Source organism: Prenolepis imparis, unplaced genomic scaffold (genome assembly GCF_030444845.1).
Source record: "Prenolepis imparis isolate NDT839.2.m4 unplaced genomic scaffold, iyPreImpa1.0 SCAF_2, whole genome shotgun sequence".
Lineage (NCBI taxonomy): Eukaryota > Metazoa > Arthropoda > Insecta > Hymenoptera > Formicidae > Prenolepis > Prenolepis imparis.
The window spans coordinates 22,031,336-22,055,933 of NW_028141160.1; the positions used below are offsets into that span (position 1 = coordinate 22,031,336).

Below are 24,598 nucleotides of genomic sequence, written 5' to 3' on the forward strand. Positions count from 1 at the left end.
TTTTCGTTGTATGTTGTTTTATTGTTATAAATATAAAAGGTACATGACATTCATTACGTTCGTATCCCCGAGGTCGTTACAAGACGTTAGAGCGCCTTTACGGGCGTATCACTAGCAGTAGGTGTGAATCCTTAAATTTTACGAGCTTACTCTCTACGATCGATTATTAAATATTTGCAGCTTCAGCGTTACGTTATACACATTGACTAGAATATGATGAGCGCATTTCGTGATCGACATTACGATGCTGATTAACATCACTTCCAGCGTTGCATCTCAAATAGAACTGATAGAAGCTACTCGGGAAGCTAATTTCGTCATGATGTTACAGAAATACGAAGTATATTCCTTTCTCGTCTCTATATATCGCCTTGGTTTAACTTTACAAGCTTGCTTGCGTCTCCGTCACAGAAATGGCGACATGGAAATTAAATATATTGTCATTTCCGCTGTCTTGTCATATATAGGCCTTTAGAATATTGTGATAATACATATTTTTAAGCTTAATCAAACACACTTGTCTATCATGTATTTTGCGCATATCGTCCTTTAAGTCTATGAAAGATTATTCTTTCTGCGAGCGAGTACGCGTGTTTCGTGAGCAGCAGTTCGAAACACGATAAAATGAGGAAACGCGATGTCTAATTACCAATGCTTTTATCACATTTATTTCTGTGAACGGCGCAATGCTGAGTAAGTAAATTCTTTGTCCACTTAACTTCAAAATTTCGCCTTTTTATCCGTGCGAAATCTATTTCTCGCTAATTCATCTGCAGCGACTTAATTTTTAATGTCTTTATTATTTTGCACGATAAACGCGCAATAGTAGATTAGCGAATTAAATATATATTATAAAAACCGCATTTTTTCTTTCAGAATAGCACCAATTTGAACTCACCGTCGAATCCTCTACCGTCCACTTCATGTGCAATATTACGTCTCGACAAAACGTCCATGAATACTTGCAGAAGAAACCTTCTATTCCTGGCAGTGACAGCGGTCTTACGATCATGACTGACAGAGATAGTAGACGTTCAGCGCAATTCGAAATCGATTTGTAGAACGACGGAGATTTGTTTGTCCCCCTTACTCTACCATTTTATCAGATTTTTAAATATCCAATAAGAATGGTATCATCGAATAAAATTACTAGATTATCGTGATAAACACACCACGATAATTGTTCAGTAACTAGCGATTCGTATTACAAATTTGCAATACGTTATATTAACGGAACCAATCAAAGTTTGCAATTCTAGATCTTCAAGGCAGAACTAGATCCGGATATACAGATATATTCCAGCAAAGCTGATGATCCCGTACGTCTCCCCAACCACCGTTGCCCTTGCGCAGTTTCGTCTTCTTCGCCGTTCCGGCGATCGTCAACGTTAATTGCGAAGGGAACAGATGATTGCGCGCCGCCTTCAAGACGTTTTGGACTTTCGCTATCACCGCTGTCGACTCGCAGTTGTTCTTCTTATGATGTACTCCGCTGTAAAGACAAACACACGATTAATTAGAGATCTTAACGCTGAAATTAAATGCTTGCGAATAGTGTCCAATAACAGAAAAAAATTTATAAAAGTATTATAGGATGAGAATTAATACTTCTGTCAATGAACGGGTACCTAGGTGGCCATACATTGAAAAGAAGATGAAAAATTATGCAGGCAGAAGGATTAAAACGATTGAATTTATGTTTGACGCGAAACAATACGCTGTTGTCACTTGCCATTCTCCGATATGGAAGACTCTCGGAGCTCTCATCGTCATCGTGATCAAGCCGGATTCAGCGCGAGGCGTTATTCCGGCACCTCGGCTGGGCGGCAGGCACGTTTGCGCGATGTACTGCAAACTCCAGTCCCAGTTGTAATCGTCATATGAGCAAAACTGCTCAGCGCATTTTCGCAGTTTGTTCCACGTGACGCGATTGAACGCCATGCCCATGTTATGTTTGCTGGATATCCACGGCGTCACTTCCGCCTGTCTCGACAGAACAAAGAGAAATATCGTTAGCGATCATCACTGATAATGACTTCATCATGACACTTTTAGCATTTCCTTATGTAACATAAAATCTACTGGAGAAACTACTGTGACAACACTGTGTCTACAATTAAAGTCATCAGTTGAGACAAAGTCAGTATTTCAGTCGCAATATCTCTCGGTATAATTCCAGGATTCAATCCAAGCTTGCCATTTATTTTCATCAAGTCATCATACTTAATGATTTCAGCATGCAAACTAACTTTGTGCTAACCGGTGACAGGGTCAATTGTATTATGACTTTGTACCATGTGTATGATGTTCGAAGCATGCACTACTCTGTCTCGAAAAAATGAAAATTTATCTACAAAGGAGTACTACAGTACTACCTACGTTGTGTATTTAGCATGGATGTAAGATAACACGCTGTATAATATTGAATCGATATTTGTCGATACAAAGAATTCGCATAAAATTTGCTGTTTGTCTACAGGGTAAGGAGAGCGGTTTCTCGATCCTCTAATTCAACGTCAAGCAGTCACAATCTACGCAGTGTGTCTTTGGATCGATGTTGAAGTGGAAGCCGTGCAAAATTTGCCAATGTGTAAATAGTACAATATCCCAGAGAGTAAAACGGAGCAAGACACTACTCGGATTTTTCATAGAGAAAAAACACGACGAAAGGGACGAAGCGAGAAAACAAAAGGAGCTATGCTGCGAGTAAAGAAGGAATCAAAGTACGTAAGACGGCAGGCGGTTTGGTTGCTCTTATTCGGGCAGCGGGATTCTCGAGAGAACCTTCTGATAATGATTGTAGAGGCTAGGCAGGAGTTGGAAGGCCCACGCGGGTTGCATCGAGTTCGCGTTCTGATAGTAGGTGGAAGACACGCTGCCGCCGATGTTGACGTTGCTGCCGCTGCCTCGGTTGCCGCTTCCGATACTTCCGTTACGGGTACCGGGCGGGTTACTACCGGCGTTATTAACCGTGCTGTCGCTACCACCGCCGGTGACGGTGGTGACAATGCCGCCGCCGCCGCCAATTCCATTGCCGATCTGCTGCCTCTGCATCATCGCCGCAGACATCTCCTGCCGTTTTAGCCCACGAAGCAGCTCCTTCTGGAGAGCGCTATCGACGCCGAGGAACTAATCGGATCGTGGCGTGCGTGAAACATCGACACAGACACACTAATGGTGAACATATGATACGTCGGATATGTTTAACGTGGTAAACGTGCAGCGGTGTGACGACTCGATATTTCTGCCTCGACAATTCTGCGTGTCGGATTAATCAAAGAAAGAGATGTACGTGTCGCTTAAAAGCGAGAAAGCGAATTTATCGTCGATAACACGCGTGCTAATTTTGCCAGACGTATTGTCGCGCTATTAAGCGTTAGCAATTATATATTCGTGTGGTCGATGAGAAAATTATTCTTATTTGCTTAATTCTATGATCGAAGCTCATAAGTGCGTAAATTGCTAAGTAAACGTCAGACCGTCTACGGCGTTGCCGATCCAATTGCCTATTTAAAAAAAAAATGTGTCTCTTATCAACGTGTTACCCGCCCGTATTCGTATCCTTATCTCTTGGTGCATGGAACGTCGCGTAAAGCAAAAAAATTAAGACTGTACGAATTGCCAAGATATTAAAAAAAGCTCTCACCTTACGACTAAAATCCGTAAAATAGTTGTACGTCTTTAAATATGTACCCAACGACAGAACATTGCATTTCTCGCAACTGAGCTTGCAAGTGCGCTCCATGAGTCTGAGCACATGTAAGAAATCTTCGGCAACGTAATGATCCTCCTCGAGGAAGAGAACCATCCCGCTATGATTTCTCGTCGCCGATAATTGATCGAAGACTCTGTTCGCCTTCCACCACCAGTGATGCTTCGTCTGCGTAAATTTAGCTTCCCTATAGTGGCCGTACAAGTCCGGATGTTTGGCGTTGGTGCATTTTAAATTTAAGGCCCTGCAAAGAACAAAAAAAAAATTAATTTCAACAAAGAGAGATCGGATTCGCCGATGATACATTATAAATAAATATATATTACTCACTGTTCTTTGCGAATATTTCGCGGACAATCGTTGGGTCCCTCGCCGGGAAACGTGTGAGGATGCGTCTGTATACTGTGCGGATAGAAGATCTGCATGACCCGGCAAAAATCGACGCTCTGCACGAGATAATTGATATCCGGATGCCAGATATCGTGGCTGAATATGAGAAGGGCCTGCTCAATGTCCTTAGCCTGTGCAAGCGAGACGATAAGGTGCCGCAGATAAGTGAGCCGCGCGTGCACTTGGATGACTATAATCGGTGCGTCGCTGGCCAACGGCCCGAACGCCTCTTCATTGTACACTTTTTGCTCCGCATTCGCCCGTTCGATCTTCCGACGAATTTCCGCAATCTCCAATTCCGTGAGCGCTCCCGAACTGGCATTCGTCAAGTTTGTGGACGAGTTACGTCCTTCCTTCAAAAATCTGAAATTCCAAAATACTACCTCAGTAACAGAGGACAAAGTTTTCACCGACACGATTATTCTTCTCCAATTGGAGGCTCTCCCTTAAATAGATATAGAGGTTTATGAATATAATAGTGTGACATTTGAGAGAAATATAATTTTTTTTAAGAATAATGTGATATTCTGAGAGATATAGATTTTTTTACTTTAAACTGAAATAAAATTGAAAAAAATACATATATTATATATACACAATATATATTCTATGTGTACAGATTAAGCTCACTAAAAAACATCTTAGTAACAATATATAGAATTTTCAATAATAATGATAAATTCAATAATTTTTTTTAATTTTTTTTATTGGGTATATATATAGAAAGGTGGCACCAGCCAAAAGGCCATCTCACGCCAACGTTTTACATTATTTAGACGCGCCAAAAACAAAATAAACAGAGATCAACATTTTATACGCCTACGATATCCATAACGTGAAATTCAATAATAATGACAATTGTGAGAAACTTGCGAGATTTCTTGAAATAGAAATTTATGAATATAAAATAATGTGACATTCTGAAAAAAATTAAATTCTTTTACGAATTTTTCACTTGAAATGTATTTTTTTAAAATTCAAATATAGAAAATTGAATAAAAATTATATATACACACAATATATGTATTTTATGTATATCGATTAAGCTCGCTAAAGAACATTTTAGTAACAATACCTGAAGTATTGCATAATAAAACAGTAACAAGATTTGCAATAATAATGACAATTGTGCGAAATTTGCGAGATTACCTGTGCAATTCTTGAGGTACGAGGGAATAAAGCGTCTCATTCGTTGACGATTGCCCGGAATCATCTCGACCCGTTAAACTGATCACGTGAAGCTGAAGCCAGAGAAACGTAGCCAGGAAGACGAACACGAGAGTCCTCAATAGAGTTCCGCGACCCGGTCTCGACCCTCCGACGACCGTCGTTCCTAAATAAATCGACTGTTAAACGCACGATGCGATTCCGATACTTTATTCTCTCGAGCGATATATGAGAACCCTTTATCTCTCGAAAGTAGTGCAAAGATTTAAAGGATTTTTTTTTCTTAATTTGACGAAAAAATTAATTTTTTATATATACAGGCGTGAAAATTTTACTGAAAAATATTACAAAATTCAGATTGATTCTAATTACAAAAAAAAAATATTTAATTATTACCAATTGTTCGTATATTGTAAAACTGGCACCTCATATCTTCCGACTCTATTCCTTATATTTTATGTGTGCGATGATGTGTGATGTGCTATCGTTAAATTTACCTCCCGACTTTTTCCTGCTATATAATATACAGCCGGGGTACTGCTTCGCAAAACCTTGTATGGTCGAGTCGTGACCTTTTCCTGCGCATAAATAATTAATGTTAAATAAGTGTACACGATAGCGAACTATAATTTTCTTCATTGCTTAGTTTTCTCCTTCTTAAATTGCGAGCATTTTTATTTTAAAAAATATAGTGCAAGAAAATGAACAGAGACAGGCAACTTCTTTTATTTAAATTCTTTTACGAGAATATCTCTTATATCTGACACGTTATTACAAATTGGACGAAGAGAAATTATCTCGTCGTCCTTTAAAAATTTGTAAGCTACTTTTATAATTAAAGAGAATCAAAGAAAAAAACGTCATTTAAACCATGTCATGTAAAACATATTTAACTGAAATATATATACTTGAAAACGTATTAAAATTTTATACTCGAATTTTCTCTTCTGTTACATTAAATTATATTAAAATTATATTTGAAAAAAATGTGAAAAATTAAAATTTTTTTCCGCGGAAATGAGAAATATTCTTCTTTACATATTTATTTCTCAAAAATACTTTTTTTTTAACAGATGTTCTTTTAATAAAAAAAATGGAGCAAACGGCTTTTCAATCGTGCACAGTTGAAAAATTTGTGTTAAATTTAACAAATATCACATGTCCCAAACGGTCCACAGAAATTTTTGTGTTAATTTAACATAATACGGATATGTTAAATGATGACACAAATACTGTGTTAATATTTTAACATAAAATAAATGCAAACTTCAAGTAAACTTAAAATAAATTTTGTGTTAAATTAACATAGTTTTCATGTAAAAATTAACTAAAAACATTGTTAATTTTACATTTTATCATCCCCCCTTATATTATAAAGTAAAATTAACATTTTTTTCTGTAAATTTTAACAGATAAATCTTGTCACTAATAATATCGAACATATTTATTGTGTAAAATTAAAAGTAAATACACATAGTGTTATTTTTACACTTTTCTTCAGTTATTTTAATAATTTAACATTTGAGTTCAATTAACACAACAGCAATATGTTAATTTAACACAAAAATTTTAACGGGGACCGTTTTTAACAAGAAAACACAAATTTTCCAACTGTGTGTCTTTCTTAAAGGCTACAAATCGTTTGAATTAAATAGCGCGATGTTACAGTCGTAATGTCATATATGCATATAATTACGTGAAAGTTGTATGCGATCGATGGTTTGGATGTGTCCACTCGATAAATATCGCCAAGCCACGACGAGAAAAGTGTCGCGATAATAATGGGGTCGGCGTGACAATAAATGTTCGTACACATACATATGCGACAAAAACGGCACGCGTAAAATTTGTCACGCAAACGCGTATTTGCATTCGTTGAATATTTGACTGGCAAACAGTCGCATCGACTGGAACCGGCAATATACACACACACACACATATGTATCGTATAAAATTAAAGCAATATGTATCACACGAGAGGGATAATGGAGGATTGCGCTGAATATAAACGAGAAATGGCAAATCTCACCCCCGAAATATTCGACAAACGCAAACGTGTCGCGTTTATATAACCAATTTTATGTAACGAACTTAGGCTTTATCATATGCACTGTCATCGGGATTACTTCATTCTACATTATATGAGAAACGTGTATTCGGCGAATATTCGTAAACTAGACTGTGGCTCGAACTCGTCGTTTCAAGTTTCGCCTTTATGAAGGATAATCCTTAAAATATGGTACCAGCTACTTTCTAACAATAAGAAAGAAGGGCCTACAAAATTCTGTTGCCCTTTTTTTACTTAAAAGGTCGAAGCCCTTTATGAGAGATGGTTGCCGAACTCTCCAGGAGGGCAACCTATTTCAATTCTTTAAATAAAGTCCTACGTTTTTTATTCTTACATAGATAACGACTCCTTGCATACTATTCTGCGCGAAAAGTACAAATATCGCGGTGAAATTATCGAAAAGTGAGATAAATATTTCACGTAAAATTTTATTTTATCTACAATTTTTAAGAATATGTCGAATTTATTCTGCTCCTGTGGAGGATCATCGATATTCAAAAATGTTGCCAATAGATCGTCTTTGAAAAAAGAAAATAATATAACATGATAATTATATAAATATAAAAGATACTATTATAATTGCTTTTTTTCTTAAAAAATGTACTTCTTACTTTAAGGATTCCTAAGTAATTTTGTCTTGTTTAAACTTTATAATGTAATCATAAAATTACATTCAAGTATTACATTAACAATCGAATTATTAAAAAAAATATGTAGACTTTTTAGAAGAAGTAATGATTCACACATGCGATATTATTGTCTGGATATTATCCATTCGAGTCGGAGACCTAGAAATTCTCTCTTAAACCCGGAGATTGCGGGTTAAAATCCAAAGGATGACAAGACTCGGGCGGTATCCCATTTATCCCATAAACCGTAAAGCCCCAACGAGCAAAGGAATTTTAAAGCAAAGGAATTTTATCGCTATGTTTTTTTCCGAGAAAAAAACAGCTTACGTCACACTCTACATGGATCATACCTTATTTAATACCGTTTAAAAATTCGTTTCGGCTAAACTGGCCTTGATGGTTTATTTTTACACTCACCTTTCATAGTGTCATTCCTAGGAGATTGTTCTGAAACAAAATTCAAATGAGTATTAGCGAATTGTATCTAGAAGCTTGCAAAAGTTATGTAAAATAATGGAAATGTAAGTAAAGTTTATTTTAATTTTATTATCATTTTCAAGTTTTATCGCGACGTAATAATTTCTTATTAATATATATATACATATTGTACGAAGAAAAAAAACTCAGACTATAACGTGCGGTAAAAAAAATATTGAGTACAAAGTACAATTCAGAGAGATTGAAGATGGAAAGATTTTCCGCTACGAAACCATACGGTTGCAGCAGAGATATATAAGCATAGGTTGTGCGAGAATGTGTAGTGTACTGTGATATAGTTTGCGGAAATACATTTTTGCGAGAGAGAAGAGAATGTTTTTCGAATATTTATATGTGTATATCGATAACAGGAAAAGATTGTCCGACGATTTATGCGATTATTATTCCGCTTCACACAGATTCTGTATAATTATTTATTTTATAATAATATAATATTATATATATAATATTTTAAGATTATATATATAATAAAATATATAATAGTAGGTATAGATGTAACATTATAACATATATATATATATATATATATATATATATATATATATATATGATAAATATTATACATATATTAAGATTTTATATATATTATATAAAGATAAAATTGCTACATTTCATTTAGAAAATCAAAGCCACGATGTAAAATAAAGAGAGATTTTGCCTTTACAAAATATATTTTTGCTTAATTGATCTCTCTTTTCGATATACCCTATATAGGGTCAACGTTTTCTTTTTCCATAGCGTATATTTTTGTTCAAGAAGTTACAGATTACTTAACATATGTATGCTTATATGTTCTCAAACTTTCTCAAGATATTGTGTTCAACGCATATTTTTCGAAGATAAAATCTTCGAGAAATATCTGAAATAGTTTTATTAAATCGAGCGTTATTGCGATGAAGGTGTTTCGACACAATAATTACGTTACGTAATAATACCGTTCGTTACTTGGTTAATTATATTGCCAATATTAATTATACTATATTATTATAATTATATAAATTGGAGCGATAGATGAGCGCGAGTATCGCTAATTTATTACGCCGCACAGGTTTATTGTTTATTCTTTAGTCGATACGACGCGACAGCGCATGCAGAGATGTCTACTATTGATGAGAGACGTATGTGACGTCTCATCGGGTATATACATCTTTCGATATGCATATATATATATATATATATATATATATATATATATATCGATTTGCCACGGAATGTGTGGCATCGCGCCCGCTTACATAAAGAGTTTTTAGGCGACGCAATGGCGTTTCGCGATATTACAGATCGAAGATGAACGTGCAGCCTTCGCATATCAGAATATTTATGATAATGTGTTGATGCACATTTGATTTAAGGTCATTTGATTTCAAAGCGACAATGAAATCATGATGATCCGTTACTGGAATATTGATTTTGTCATATATTTTTTTGCGTATGAATTATTTACTTTAGATTTTTTATTTAAAAAAATATTCAATTCTGCGCAGAAAGTTTGAATGCTGTATCTTGAGAAATCTTTCAGAAAATCCAAGTTACAAAGAGACGGAATTTTCAAATTGCATAAAAAATGTCAAAGACTTATGGATGAAAAACATATATAACTGCGAATGAATATGTAGTCTTTCTTTAAAAAAAAAAAAAACATCGACAATCTCGTAATATAATAATTAATTTATGTAAAAAATTCGATAGAAATAGAGTCCTCAAAATAAAATTGCAAATATATACAGAGAGAATTATCTCTTAGAATTTACTTTATTTAATTGGAAAAAATTTTATGGGAGTTTCTTTGATTAATATTTATCACAATAAAAATAATAATATCTATTACAATAAAATATAAAATATGTTTGATTAATTTTACTACGTAGTTTAGTTTCCTCATAAAATTCTTTTCATACCATATTGTCCCACGATTACAATGATTTTCAAGATAAATTCTAAGAGAAAATTCTCTCAGTGTATACGCATATTTATAAATAGAATTAATAAATTAACTATACGACGTCTTACCTGAGAGTAACGTTTATCATTTAACAACAAGCATGTAATATAAAGTGAAAAATTAACACGCAATGCACACACAATTATAGAATCGAGAGCTGAAAGAAAATTACCGTTCCGTGAACATAAACGAGAGCTTCTCCGTTAAATTGGATCGGATAATTTGTCGATTATTTCTTCGATATCTCTCTCTCTCTCTCGCCAAGTCTCATTAATTACACACTTACAATTGAGAGTAATTTAGATTTACTTATGTACACATACATACGTGAGAATGAATGTCTGACGAGCCCGACACGATCGATAGAGAGATTCGAGATCTCGCGTGGGAAGAGAGCCGACAGAATGACACGAAGATCCCGATACTTTCAGCTCTCGCGTGCAAAATCCCGTGTGCTATACCCTCCTCGGATTTAGTCGTTATATTTATCGCGACGGTAATAAAAAAAGCTCACGGCTACGTGCAAAAGATATCGGTCGTGCGTCTCGAAATTTCCGTATTTTTTATCTGACAGATATTCGACAAACTTTCTCCCTCGATATCTGTTCGTTCTCTCGAGAACCTTGTCACGTCTAATGTCAAATATATGGTTTGACATTTCAATCGTTCGCAAATAATAAAAAGCGGCTTAAACGCCCGGTGTTTCCGCTAGAGAATATTCTGCTAGGATCAATATAACCCCGCGTCAACCGAGAACGACATTATCAATATTTACGCAATATACGGTATACGTCCTTACTCTGAGCCACCTCTTAGCGTTTGCGTTTGTGTGGATATGAAAATAAAAAAGCGATACTCTTAAGCAACGACAAATTTTTACGAACCCATAAATTCACGCGTCTGACGCATCGCTTCTGCTCAATTTTAAGGCTATTGCCACGTCGTAATCGCACTATGAGGACTCGAACGGAAAATAATCAAGTTGTTTCAAAGAAGTCACGATTAATTCTATTAAGTTCACAGTTTTCAATTACACTTTTTACATTTTTTTACGTTTTTTTTTTTCTATTCTTTCCAAAGTAAAAATATGTTTCAAGTGCCGAAAAAAAAATAATCAAATCCGATACAAAAAAAATTTCTGTTTTATCGCAAATACTAATATATTCTGTATGATTCCGCACGTAATCCTATCGCAAGTGTTATCAATAGATAACACTATCGCTAAAAAAAATGATATAGCTTACTGACGCTTGACAGACTTGCATAGGTGACATTATCTGTTATAATTACCTCAATGAAGAAGAATGACGCATCGTCTGGTCCTTCATTTTCATGAAATCTGAAACACACAGGAATATAGAATTATAGTAAATGAAAAATTGTATTATACACAGTTTGAAAATTTGTGTTTTCTTGTTAAAAACGATCCCTGTTAAAATTTTTGTGTTAAATATTTAACACATTCATGTGTTAAATTAACATATTGCTGTTGTGTTAATTGAACTCAAATGTTAAATTATTAAAATAACCGAAGAAAAGTGTAAAAATAACACAATGTGTATTTACTTTTAATTTTACACAATAAATATGTTCGATATTATTAGTGACAAGATTTATCAGTTAAAATTTACAGAAAAAAATGTTAATTTTACTTTATAATATAAGTGGGGATGATAAAATGTAAAATTAACAATGTTTTTAGTTAATTTTTACATGAAAACTATGTTAATTTAACACAAAATTTATTTTAAGTTTACTTGAAGTTTGCATTTATTTTATGTTAAAATATTAACACAGTATTCGTGTCATCATTTAACATATCCGTATTATGTTAAATTAACACAAAAATTTCTGTGGACCGTTTGGGACATGTGATATTTGTTAAATTTAACACAAATTTTTCAACTGTGTATATGTTCAGAAGTACATAATAATTAATTCACATTCAAAAGTAAATGGTAATTATTACTAAATTCTTTTTTAGTGAAGCAACTTATTTCAATTTCATATTATATATATGACAAAATCTATATATACTCAATTAATTAAAAAACTAAATAAATATATGACATAAGAACGCTGTATATCCGTGGAAACGAGGAATAAAAAGATCAACTATTGCTTTTACCGTTGCAATTAAAATTTATATGATGCCTATAAAGAGGTTGTAAAAATTCATATCAATGTCATGCATTACACTTGAAAGCAAGAACAGTAGGTACGAACAATGTATATCATACGATACGACCGGATGTGAAATTAAGAGACTATGTTATGCAAACTGTACAAGCTGCTTTTACACGATATCGATTCAATAGCGTTTCGCTTAAATGAGCCCTTAACATAACAGCCTTTACAAATGCGAGCGTGTCCGTATAACATATGTATACAATAATACGTTTCTAAGTGAATCTGATTATATCCTATTGTAAACGCGACACTTTTCAAAGTGCTCGAAAAATAGACTCTTATCTTGCGATATCTTGTATATATATAGTTTTGTCACGTCATTTGACGCGGAAAAAAAAGAAAATATATGTGATTGAAAATCACTTTCTCTTATCTAGATGTGTCTATATATACACAGAGAGAATTTTTTCTATTAGAATTTACCCAAAAATCATGGTAATTGTGGGACAATATGGTATGGAAAGAATTTTATGAGAGCTTCTCTGATTAATATTTATCACAATAAAAAATAATATCTATCACAATTAAATATAAAATATGTTTAATTAATTTTACTAAAAGTATAATAAAATTTAGTAAAAGTATGGTAAAATTAATCAAACATATTTTTAAAATTCTTTCCATACCATATTGTCTCACGATTACCATGATTTTCAGGGTAAATTCTAAGAGAAAATTCTCTCTGTGTAGATGTGATGAATTCTTTTAATTAATTAATTATTTAGAATTATTTTTCGCATATTGCAACAATAAGATGCAAAATAATTTTGTTAAAATTGTTATATCTTTCTGCAAAAATATATTTTCTGTCGCCTTAATGTATGTATATGCAAATGATTCATGACTCAATATTTTAAATAATACTTGTGCTATTTTTATTATTACTTATTTGCTTATCAGTCTTATCACCTGTAGCACAAAATAATTTTGTTAAAAAAGTAGGATATTGTGACTTTTTTTTACTATTTTTTTTTCTATAGGAATATTTCTATAAAATATTTGTATAAAAATAAAATGCACGGAGTTTCCAGTGTTTCTTTTTATTTATATACTTTTTGAATAAGATGTTGTGAAATATATGCATTCTGCATACCGTAAGATGCATCAGTATTCAGTGCTCACTACCGTATAGATGCAAAACAATCGAATTGGAAAATAAATTGATAGAAGCTTGCCTTCCATTTCCTTATAATTATCGAGACACACGGTACATCGAACTCGGGATTTTATTCATAGACCAATGAGTTTAATCGGTCAATCGTTTACATTCAACTCTTCAAGCGGATTTTATTTTAGATGACATTTTAATGAAGAGCTCAATTACCGCGTAATACAATGCGGCGAGCAACTAAAAATTGATTATGAAAATAAAAGAAAAACAATAGAATTTCTACTTACAAGGGACATGTCACAACTGTCCGGAACCGATTTGATTCTTCTTCAAATATGTTGTTAAATACACAAATCTAAAAGACACGTATTTTTTTATATGTGCGGACATTGAGTTTTAAGGGGTGAAACACCCCTTTAAAGAAAAACGGTATTTTTCTTTAAAATCGAATATCTGGTAAACTATAAGAGGTAGAAAAAAAAGACGTACGACAAATTTTAATGGCTTGAAGAGTACTTTAAAGTTATATGAACACAATTTTTTTATTTTTATTTTTTTTTAAATACCCCCATCACTTAATTTTTTTTCAAAATAAAAAAAATTTTGTTCATATAACTTTAAAATACTCTTCAAGCCATTAAAATTTGTTGTACGCCTTTTTTTTCTACCTCTTATAGTTTACCAGATATTCGATCCTAAAGAAAAATACCATTTTTCTTTAAAGGGGTGTTTCACATTTTAAAACTCAATATCCGCACATATAAAAAAATACGTGTCTTTTAGATTTGTGTATTTAACAACATATTTGAAGAAGAATCAAATCGGTTCCGGACAGTTGTGACATGTCCCTTGTTAGAAGAACATGTTCAATTCCATAAAAAGATAAAGAGATATTTTAAATATGCAAAAAAAAATACGGTATGACTGTTTGCACTTTCTTACGCGACCATAAACTCCCATTTCCTCCTATGATTAATTATGTAAACACGCGATATGCATAATATGATGGTGAACATACCACTGCACTGCGTGTTAAGTGTCGAAGGGAAACGTGGAAAGAACAGTCGCCTGGAAATTTGGATGCCTTTATTTCGCGGATGCACGCGTGCCTCGCTCTAGCGCTTTTGACGAGCGGCACCGTCTATTTCTGTGTTTCTCGGAGAGAAGATGCTATACTTGTTATCGCGCCGCGCGCATGGCGTTGCTACCATTGGTCGCTGCTGAATAATGCATCGGATCGTCATATGTATATGCATATGTATATGCATATGTACATCGCTGAGATACATATATGTATCCGCTCGCATACATACACATACGAACGAGAAAGGAATAGGTGGGTGTTCACCGATATGTCCCTACTTCTATTATGCAAAATATGCGTGAGTGTGTGTGTGTACATGTAAGTGTATGTCATACCTTACGCTGGATATTACCGCAGTGTCCCTGAATATCGATTCTCTAGTATGAGTAAGCACATGTAACAATTTTTTTTTGTTTTTTTTACAATCGTTACGACGTTTCCTCATAATCGCTTCAATCATTTCCTGTCCGAGGTTACGTATTATTATTATTACACGACGAAGCAGCAATGATATGGTCGGTGATGGGAGAAACGCTCGAAGGCATTTCACGTTATAAAGATATTTCTTTTATAAAGATAAAAAAAAAAAGACTGCACAAATATGCGATCGATTTTATATGTCGAACATTCGTGTGGCGCAAAACAGATTCGCTTTATCGTCCCATTTGACAGAACTGTGTCACGATTGACTACACAACACGTCTCGTATGATTGCTTCGACCGTTTTCTCGTTCAACTTATGCGTAATTATATGAAATTTTCCGTAATTCTCGATATCTCTCTCTCTCTATAGAAACCGAGAGCGACAAACACTTTTTGTATATTTGACAAATTACATACAGAGATATCGATCTTGTAATCTGATCGGAATTTTTACCTTTCACTTCTCATGGTTCTCGATTCTATCGGAAAAATTTCACTTTTATACTAGTCTCGTTCGTGATCATGAAATTTCAAGGGAGTTTGCGTGATATTTCGGATATGCCCACACTTCGAATTAATAAATGATTCAATTAACTCATTCCAATGTGCAATATTATTCGAATCTGTATGTCGGGTAAAAAAATCTATGAGAAAAAATAATTTAAACGCGAAAAAGCATTATTGCACTTGACAAGGCATTCAAAATGTTTATTCATATATTTATATAATAAAATAAACGTAACAATATATAACAGAAATAAAATAAATTCGAAATATACATTTAAAAATCTTAGGATTTTAAATGCAAGTTTTAATTATTATTTAATCCCATTTATTGTGTTTAAAAAAATCGATAAATATTATCAATCGCAAAGCATTTATTAATATTTAAAAATAAACATTTAAAAAAAGATAGAGATGGATATCTCAATAATGTCTCGATCGTTGCGTATATACATATACGATAAAAAATTGATTACCACTGAATTAATCTTTCTTCTCTAGATCTAAAAAAAATATCCGTATTCTAAGGAAAATGTAGGCAAGAATTCACAAGTTATCGTTTATCATAAATATTATCAATCGCAAAGCATTTATTAATATTTCAAAATAAACATTTAAAAAAAGATAGAGGTGGACATCTCAATAATGTCTCGATCATTGCGTATATACGATAAAAAATTAATTACCACTGAATTAATCTTTCTTCTCTAGAGCTAAAAAAATCATCCGTATTCTAAGGAATATGTAGGCAAGAATTCATAAGTTACCGTAATCGTTTATCATAAAGATACTATTGTGAAAAATCGCGTTTCTCTCGGTCCAAGATATTTCCAAGATGTTACGCATCGCGTATGCGCGCGCATATATATACGTGCACCGGAATAAACGAGAAGATTGCACACGCGATTCGCATCGCGGATGCACCCAAATCCGCTTTCGACGAAACTCGCTATTTCGAACGTATATGTCTTAACACCTCGCCGGTGTGATGCGCGCACCGTGAAATTTCGCTACCAAAATGAGACACGCGCGGGCGTCGATATCTTTGCCCAACGATCTCCAGCTTTTTTCACCTCTGATTATTTATTCTTGAAGGAGGAGACGGGGTGTAACATCAATCATTATCTTTTATCGCACGCTATACCGTTCGCTCGTTACGCTGTGGCTGAAAGTCTCGACTTAATGGAATTCCTGACATTTTCTTCCACGGCCGGACACGGCTCGTTTATCGTAATATTGATCACGTGCGATCGTTAGATAATGAATCACAAAAATTTCATGCATCATGTATGACATATACCGTAGTGGTATGTAAAGTATTCCGTAGAGTATTCCATTTAATAGCACATTTTTTTTCACCAATTTAAAACAATTTTTCTTTAGCGAAAGCATCAAGGGAGAGCGTAATTTTTTGCAGGTTTTTAATTTTTTCCCATCATGTATCTTTGTAATTAAGCGTTAAATTAAAATTCTCTTATAATACATTTCATAAAATTATTAAGGCTCCTGGGTGCTCACCGCGGCCATATTGGATTGTGACGTCAGAGGCGAGAAAGCACACGCTGAAAATTCTTAGATGCCATTTTTTAATGAAAAGATATTTCGATTAAACAGCACTTCAGATGGCTTTAGCACACTCTTAAAAACCCCCGAAAACTATCCTTTTCCCTTTATAATCAATCAACATCTGTAAAATGATGGAGATATCAGACTTTGACATGCGGAATGACTGCGCATGTGCAAAGACCAGACGGACTGGGCTTCATAATATTACATTTTACAGCTGTTGATTGATTATAAAGGGGAAAGGATAGTTTTTGGGGTTTTTTAAGAGTGTGCTAAAGCTATCTGAAGTGCTGTTTCATCGAAATATTTTTTTATTTCGAAATGGCATCTAAGAAATTTTAGCGTGTGTTTTCTCGCCTCTGACGTCACGATTTCGACATGGTCGGAAAGGAGCCTTAACTGAAAAATGTAAGTTTTTGTTAACATTTTTTAACTTTGCAAATTTTAATCTGTGAAAAGCCCTTCCTTTTCAATACTTAAAAACTCGAAAATGATTGATGCCTCGACATTTCACTAAAGAAACATTGTTTCCAATTTGGCTAAAAAATTTGTCATTAAAAGAATTGGTTGCTTTATGACATTCTATAGGTATGTACAAGAGTTTCTGTACATATTACGTAAAATCATAATATTCCATTAGCGTTTCCTCGATATAATTGGTTAAGTTTGGATCTTTTTGTTTGATATGAAAATATTTAGTGTTATATCATTATCTTGAGATAACAAGGTGTTGGAAAATTATAAAATTAAATATTTTCTTCGCGATATATTTTTCCCACACATTAAAAATATGTGTGTACAATACTAGTTAAAGTATGAACCTTTCAGACGATAATTAGAGCAATAAAATTTATATAGGATATAATTATATATATTGTATAAAATTGAGCAAAAAGACACATATCAACATTACAGAAAAGAAAAGAAAACAATGATTAAAAACAATAAAAATTTCGGCAAAATTTATTTCTAGTTTAAATAAGTTTTATAATTACTTAATTAATTTCACATCCAATTATTTTTCAAAAGCAATAAAAGATACATATTTATATCCCTTTGTATATGTCGATTGTGTTGTATGCGTATATGTAATATTTAAAAAATCATATCAATTCAAAGTCTGGATGACATTTTATTCGGAAGACTAAACTATTAGATGAAAGGAATAATCCATGTGTTTAATCGAAGTAATCAAATTTCACAAAAGTTAATCGAAGCGTGAAAAATGTCACTAAAAACTGTCGTTTCACGAATTGTTGTTATTATTTCGCTGCGGAAATTCTCTGTAGGAAACCGGTATAACGGCAGCTCCTATATACAAAACCAGTATCGCGTTTTTTCGACCGGACTCACCGCGCAGATCGACGCAAATAAATAATTAACTCCAATCTCATGGGGCCGGAAACTGCGTACGCGCGCTGCGGTTAACGGCGCAATGAGATTGCGGTACATTAGCGAGATATATACCGGGGAGCGAAAGAACGGTCGATCAAAAGAAAACAAAATATCCGTTCTCTCTCTTTTTCTGTCCTTGTCAAGTGCATAAATTTTCCGGCTCTTTTCGCATATTTTCCAGTTCTCGGAAAGAGCCGATGTTTGCGCATCCCAGGAGCAAATCGAAAAGCGCCGGATGCGTTCAATCGCGATGAAATAAAACACCGGAATAACGAGAAACTATCCGTAATAAACGTAATAAGCGAAGCATGCCTTAATGTGTTATAATTATATCCAGTGATATAACCGGAGATTTGCAATATCGTCTTGTAACATCAATTTTCTATCATGTGTGTAATATTACATTATTTGTGTGTGATAAATAAAAAATATAATTACTGGACAACGCGGTATTGTAAAAATTCATTTTTTTGTATGAGAAAAAAATGAAAGAAGAGAGAGAGGAGAAAAGAGAAAGAAAAAAATATAAAATTTATATTATTTTCGATATAATATACAATTGCGATAGTATTGCCGATATTAAAATCGTATCGTTAAATTAACGGAATAATCACGTAAAGGCGTTTTTTAGCATTTATTGATAAGTGAAGCAATTTATTCCCCGCAACAGCGTTGGGATGTTGAATAACAATGCGACACAATGCGGAACTACGTATAAAATTCTCTAACAGACATATTTGACCTGAGTTAGTTTTTCTTTTCGAAAACTGAAATAAAATATTTCATCAAAGTTTCATTAAATTTAAATACCAATTTTTATAAATACTGATACTGTGATAACTAAATTTTCAGTTATATATGATTCTCTATAATATATATTAAATAAATATTAAAAAATAAATTGTGTGAAATATGAGAATGCTATTCTCGCCTAAAGTTTAATTTTCCAAAGCTTTCTGTTAGTTGTTCGTACTTCTATAATGAAAAAAATTGTTTTGTCAACGAAAAACTATACATTATTCATTAATAAAACAATATTTTAATTTCCATAACAATGGCTTTGTTCGTCAAGTACTTTATTACTGTAAACGACTAACATATAAATGGACATCGTCTGCCTTCTAATGAGGTACTAATCTAAATACGATGTTGAAAGAAGTGTTACTAAAAATAGTTGTATCGTTAAGTGTTAATGAATGTTAACGAAACAATTCTCACTTAACTTTCCATCGTCCATTAACCGCTTTACCGAACACCTTTATTTATGTACAATAGAACTTTTGTGGTCGGTCGCGAAAAATGACCCGAGAAACTTGCATAGCGTGACAGATGTGTACGACTCTCTTTGCTAGTAGTCGACAAAATAAATGCTCTTAATGTATATAGTTGTTTCTAGGAATAGCGATTTAGTACGAATTGGTCTCGTCCGATTTTCAACGGTATAAATCCCCATTAATCGATCCCTCGTATATATGCGAAGAGTTGCGCAATAAATTTCTAGTCATTCCGGCTTCTCTTCGCTCTCTCTCTCTCTGTCTCTCTTACTCGTCTCATTAAATATACATCTAAAAATATTATACACGCGCGCACTTTGCTCGATGGATGTCTAGCCGGTTCTCATCCGTCAACCTTAGTCTTGTTTCGCGAAATAACAATTTCCTGCTACCATTCTCTCTTCATAATTTTCTCGAAGGGTGAATTTTTGTTCGCAAAAAAAAAAAAAAAAAAAAAAAAAAAAAAAAACAAGTGTCTCATTACAGTTTTTCACCATTACTCATTTTAAAAACTATTGCACAATTACCGTGTTTTCTCTTTTTACCTGTCGCTTTTTTTTTGTCCATATATATATGAAGTGACTTGCCTGATTGGGAGCCAGTTTGTTTCAGTTCGTTTTACAACCAATAGCGAAACTCTAATAACCGCAAATCTGTCTTACAAGTTCTAATAGCTTGTTATGTTTCAGAAATTGACTTTCTTCTAATAAACTTCAATTTGAGGATACAATTCATTATTATACGTGCGCATGACACTTTGAACAAAAAAAATCTTTTAATAAAAAATCCTTTTCTCTCCATGAGATTAGAATTTCAAAGTTTAATCTAGTTTGAAATTTATATTCAATATAAATCGATATCCTTTATATGTGATCACACCCTATTTTCTAGCTTCAGGTAGAAACCAGACAAAGCTGACGTAATAAACCTCGAGTACCTTCTTTTAACCTTTTTCCTCAGGATATAAAAGAGTCTAGCAAGAGAATATACTCTTTCAAGTAAGTTCAAGACAATATAATTATATAAGATAAGATATAAACTTTTTACATCTTAAACTTCTACGGCTATAAACAAAATTATTCAACGGTAAATAACTACGTAATATATAATTAAATAAAATATTGTCAAAATAAATTTTACTCAAAAAATTAGATCAATTTAAAATTTTGTTATCTATTCCTGAAGTTACCTCATGATTGATATATCTCATAAATCACATCATTGTCAATTAACATTTTAAGAAATGTTTAATAATACAAAAATTCACTTTTTATATCTATACAAATTTTTACATTAAATTTACATTTAATTTACATTTAAAAAAATCTCTTCCATGTATAGAAACATCTGTAGATGAAAGATGTGATACGCATATTAAGAGATCAATGCTAATATAAATATTTTTCCCTACCGAATCATTCAGTAATATTAATCTTAATAGACTCTTAATAGATTCCAAACGCTTATTTGTCCCTTGTAATAAATCTGTTTCCAACAACAGATCAATTATTAAAATCAATCGACGCTGATCAAACCAAATGACAGTCAATTCGCGAATGGTAATGTATAAATAAATGCGAGCCGATTTAAAATAAAAAACGAGATATATATAATTCACGTGTGATTACTATTCGCGACAAACTATGTGATAAAGCGAGCAAAGAAGTTAAAAAACCAGCTGCTGTTTGCTCAATGTTAAGCGAAACGGATCACAATGTTTACAAACGTGGAGAGTATCTCGCGTATCATAGAAATGTGAACTCGACGTTAATAATTTCGACTCCCCATATGTTACGAACTCATCTATAACTCTGTAACTCTATATAAGTAACCCTTATCAGCGTTAGAGCAATATCGATCGTCCGCTGCCTCGTACCGGACTGTAACATCCCGCGAGAGACACAATGCGGCGTGGACGATCTGCTCTCGTACATAATATATTTCTTCTCGTACACGCGCCCGACAAAATGGTACTTCCGTTTTCGGCGAGGATAGGAGAGAGATCGACTCTTCCATTTTCCTATATTGATACCTGTAGACCGAGTCGATCGAACGAGCCGACATATCGCTGTCAAAACTACGGTCGCCGGCGCATGCCGACTGTCTCATCGTCTCTCTCTCTCTCTCTCTTTCTCTCTCCCTCTCTCTCTCTCTCCCTCTCTCCCTAAATTGCATATGTTGTGTATAAGACGTATATAAAATGTATATAGAATAAAATATATATTCAGGCATGTTTTCTGGATGTTTATTGGTATTAAACGTCGCGTATACTCTCTGCGTTTGCGATATGACAGTTGCATTCGACAATCACTATACATTTATAGAAAAATTCGTGCAAAATTCATCTACGTTAAGTGTTGTGAAATTAAATTTCGGGTCCCGAGACTCAAATGTGAATACTTTCGTTGTCGTGTTTAATGAATCGGTTGAAACTCGCATTTAGCGTTGAATATATCACGAGACCGTGCGAGAGATTCGCTTTCAACGCATATAATTACACGCGAATTCAGTTCTATTATTGGCTGAAAATGAGTATTTAAAGATCTGTAATCACGTATTTAAACATATCGAACTATTTATAATCAAACTATCCGATATTTTATTTGCAATATACACGATACAAAATTGCATTCGATGTCGCGTTATCTCTTGAAAATCACACGGCTATAATTATAAGTGGATGTAATCACAATCCGCATCTAGCATTAGACGCAATTCAATTGTCGCGGATCGTGTGATTTCATTCGCGACACGTATAATCATACAACCGTCCATGTTTCAATGTCATCATGTCATCAATCGAGAGAGAGAGAGAGAGAGAGAGAGAGAGAGAGAGAGAGAGAGAGAGAGAGAGAGACTCATACGGCAACAAATTTAAAGAGCTATATTCACGTAGCACATTTCGCGTTAAACACTCTACTCGTTTCTCCGAAATTTGTATTTGACTCGTAATATATTATTGTACACACATTGCTATCACCTATAAAAATTATTATACACTTGGAATTTATTTACAGACATCAGGTCTGTTTGTTTTGTATTTTCGTATCACTTAAAATAAACTTTGTTTTTTTTTTTTTCACATTCTCTCTCTTCGTTCCTGACAGCTTAAGCGTGCATCCGTTTAATTTTAAATGCACATCAATAATAACAGCAATTACACGGCATACGTTTAACGCCACTATGCGTGAAATTTATGAAAAGGGTTTATTCCGTAACGATTATTCAAAAAAATATATATCAAGGGAGAAGGCAAGGACAACACATATATGCACCGGAACAGAAAATGCAAGGAAACGAGAACGGAAGGACGAGAGAAGCGCGTGCGAATAATCGTCGAGGAAAATCGATCGGCGGAGGATATCGAGCACGCGGACGATTAGGAAGATTATCGCGATTACACGATTATTCGGATAATTATTATTTCTCGCGCGACACAATAATATCACACATGTGTACTCACATAGCGCGCTCGGCCCGTCCGGCAGCACGGTGTTCCGGGCGCAGCTTCCGGGGGAGGCTCTGTTTCCGGTGGCGGGTCGACGACGGCCGTCGTCGTCCGGCGCGCGGCGACAAGGGAACGCCGATGACAGGGAACGTCGTATCGGCCACATGCAGCAACACCACCATATCACCACCTCTCCGCCGGCCGCACGTCAAGATTCACTCTCGAAATGACGCGAGAAACGCCCGCGCGCGCGTTCTAGTTATCGGCCGTCACTCATGACACATGTAAATCTAGACGAAGCACTCCCGTAAACCACCCCTCGACGACTGATGACGGCTGGCGGCCTCCCCTCTCTCGCGCACCGCGCCGCGCAGCGCGCAGGCAGTGAGTGGTGGGGGGGCGGCGGAGTGGGGTGATGACGCGTCACGCCTCGCGGCAAGGGCAAGAGCGATGCGCATTCCGCGCTCGTATGCGATTGAGAGCGCTGTTATTGGTAGAAGCTGCAACTAGGAAAAGCTAGATCAATTCATGTGCTTCGTTCACAAGTTGAGTCGTCTCTCTTGAGAACTTTGTTTTATGCGATAGTTATGTGGACTATTTAAACTAATTGAATTTTAATATTAATCGGGGTAAAGAAATTTTAGATCCTTTTGTAATTAGTTATATTTCAAAATTTAATTTTCAATCTTTAATGCATTGTAGTCTGACATATGGGCTTTGTGCAACGGCGCGATCAAATTTAATTCAATACGTGCAGCTAATATAAATACACGTGATATGTGTTTTAGTTTATTAAAGATTTCTCTCGATTTATTGTTAATGAATTCGGTATATATTTTGAGCCGGAAAGAAAGCTACGTGTTGTGTATTTAAGAAAAAGATAGATACAAACACGGCCTTGAATAAATTATTAGACTAATTAAATCTAAGCAATGAAATAAGCTTTTCAATTCTATCATATTAAATAACTACTTTATTATCGAGCGTTAATTCTTTTATTATAATTTATTATAATATTATTGGTATATTTGTCAATCTGTTAAAATTTATTAATTAAAATCAGATATGATAGTAATAAGAATTAAACCGCTTTTATTTCTTCTGTCTTTTCATTATTATAATATGTGTTTATATTATTATTATATTCTATACATATAATTATTATTATATTATTATATTTTATATATAACGTCATAT

General features: G+C 34.0%; 1 protein-coding gene across 4 annotated transcripts; it reads right to left on the minus strand.

Moving 5' to 3' along the window:
• On the minus strand, window positions 1-23,485 carry Mgat2 (alpha-1,6-mannosyl-glycoprotein 2-beta-N-acetylglucosaminyltransferase). Of its 4 annotated transcripts, none has more exons than XM_083031880.1 (10): window positions 23,417-23,485; window positions 11,697-11,745; window positions 8,384-8,413; window positions 5,767-5,847; window positions 5,252-5,435; window positions 4,043-4,465; window positions 3,647-3,956; window positions 2,785-3,129; window positions 1,733-1,983; window positions 1-1,492 (listed from the first exon to the last, which is right to left on the minus strand). In XM_083031880.1, the coding sequence occupies exons 3-10, from the start codon at window positions 8,388-8,390 to the stop codon at window positions 1,264-1,266; spliced, it is 1,830 nt and encodes a 609-aa protein (XP_082888006.1). In that variant the 5' UTR covers window positions 8,391-8,413; window positions 11,697-11,745; window positions 23,417-23,485; the 3' UTR covers window positions 1-1,263. The 4 variants fall into 4 exon arrangements, with proteins under 4 accessions (XP_082888006.1, XP_082888007.1, XP_082888009.1 ...); XM_083031881.1 differs by lacking the exon at window positions 23,417-23,485 and adding an exon at window positions 14,726-15,248; XM_083031883.1 differs by lacking the exon at window positions 2,785-3,129.
• Window positions 23,486-24,598: the final 1,113 nt, after the last annotated feature.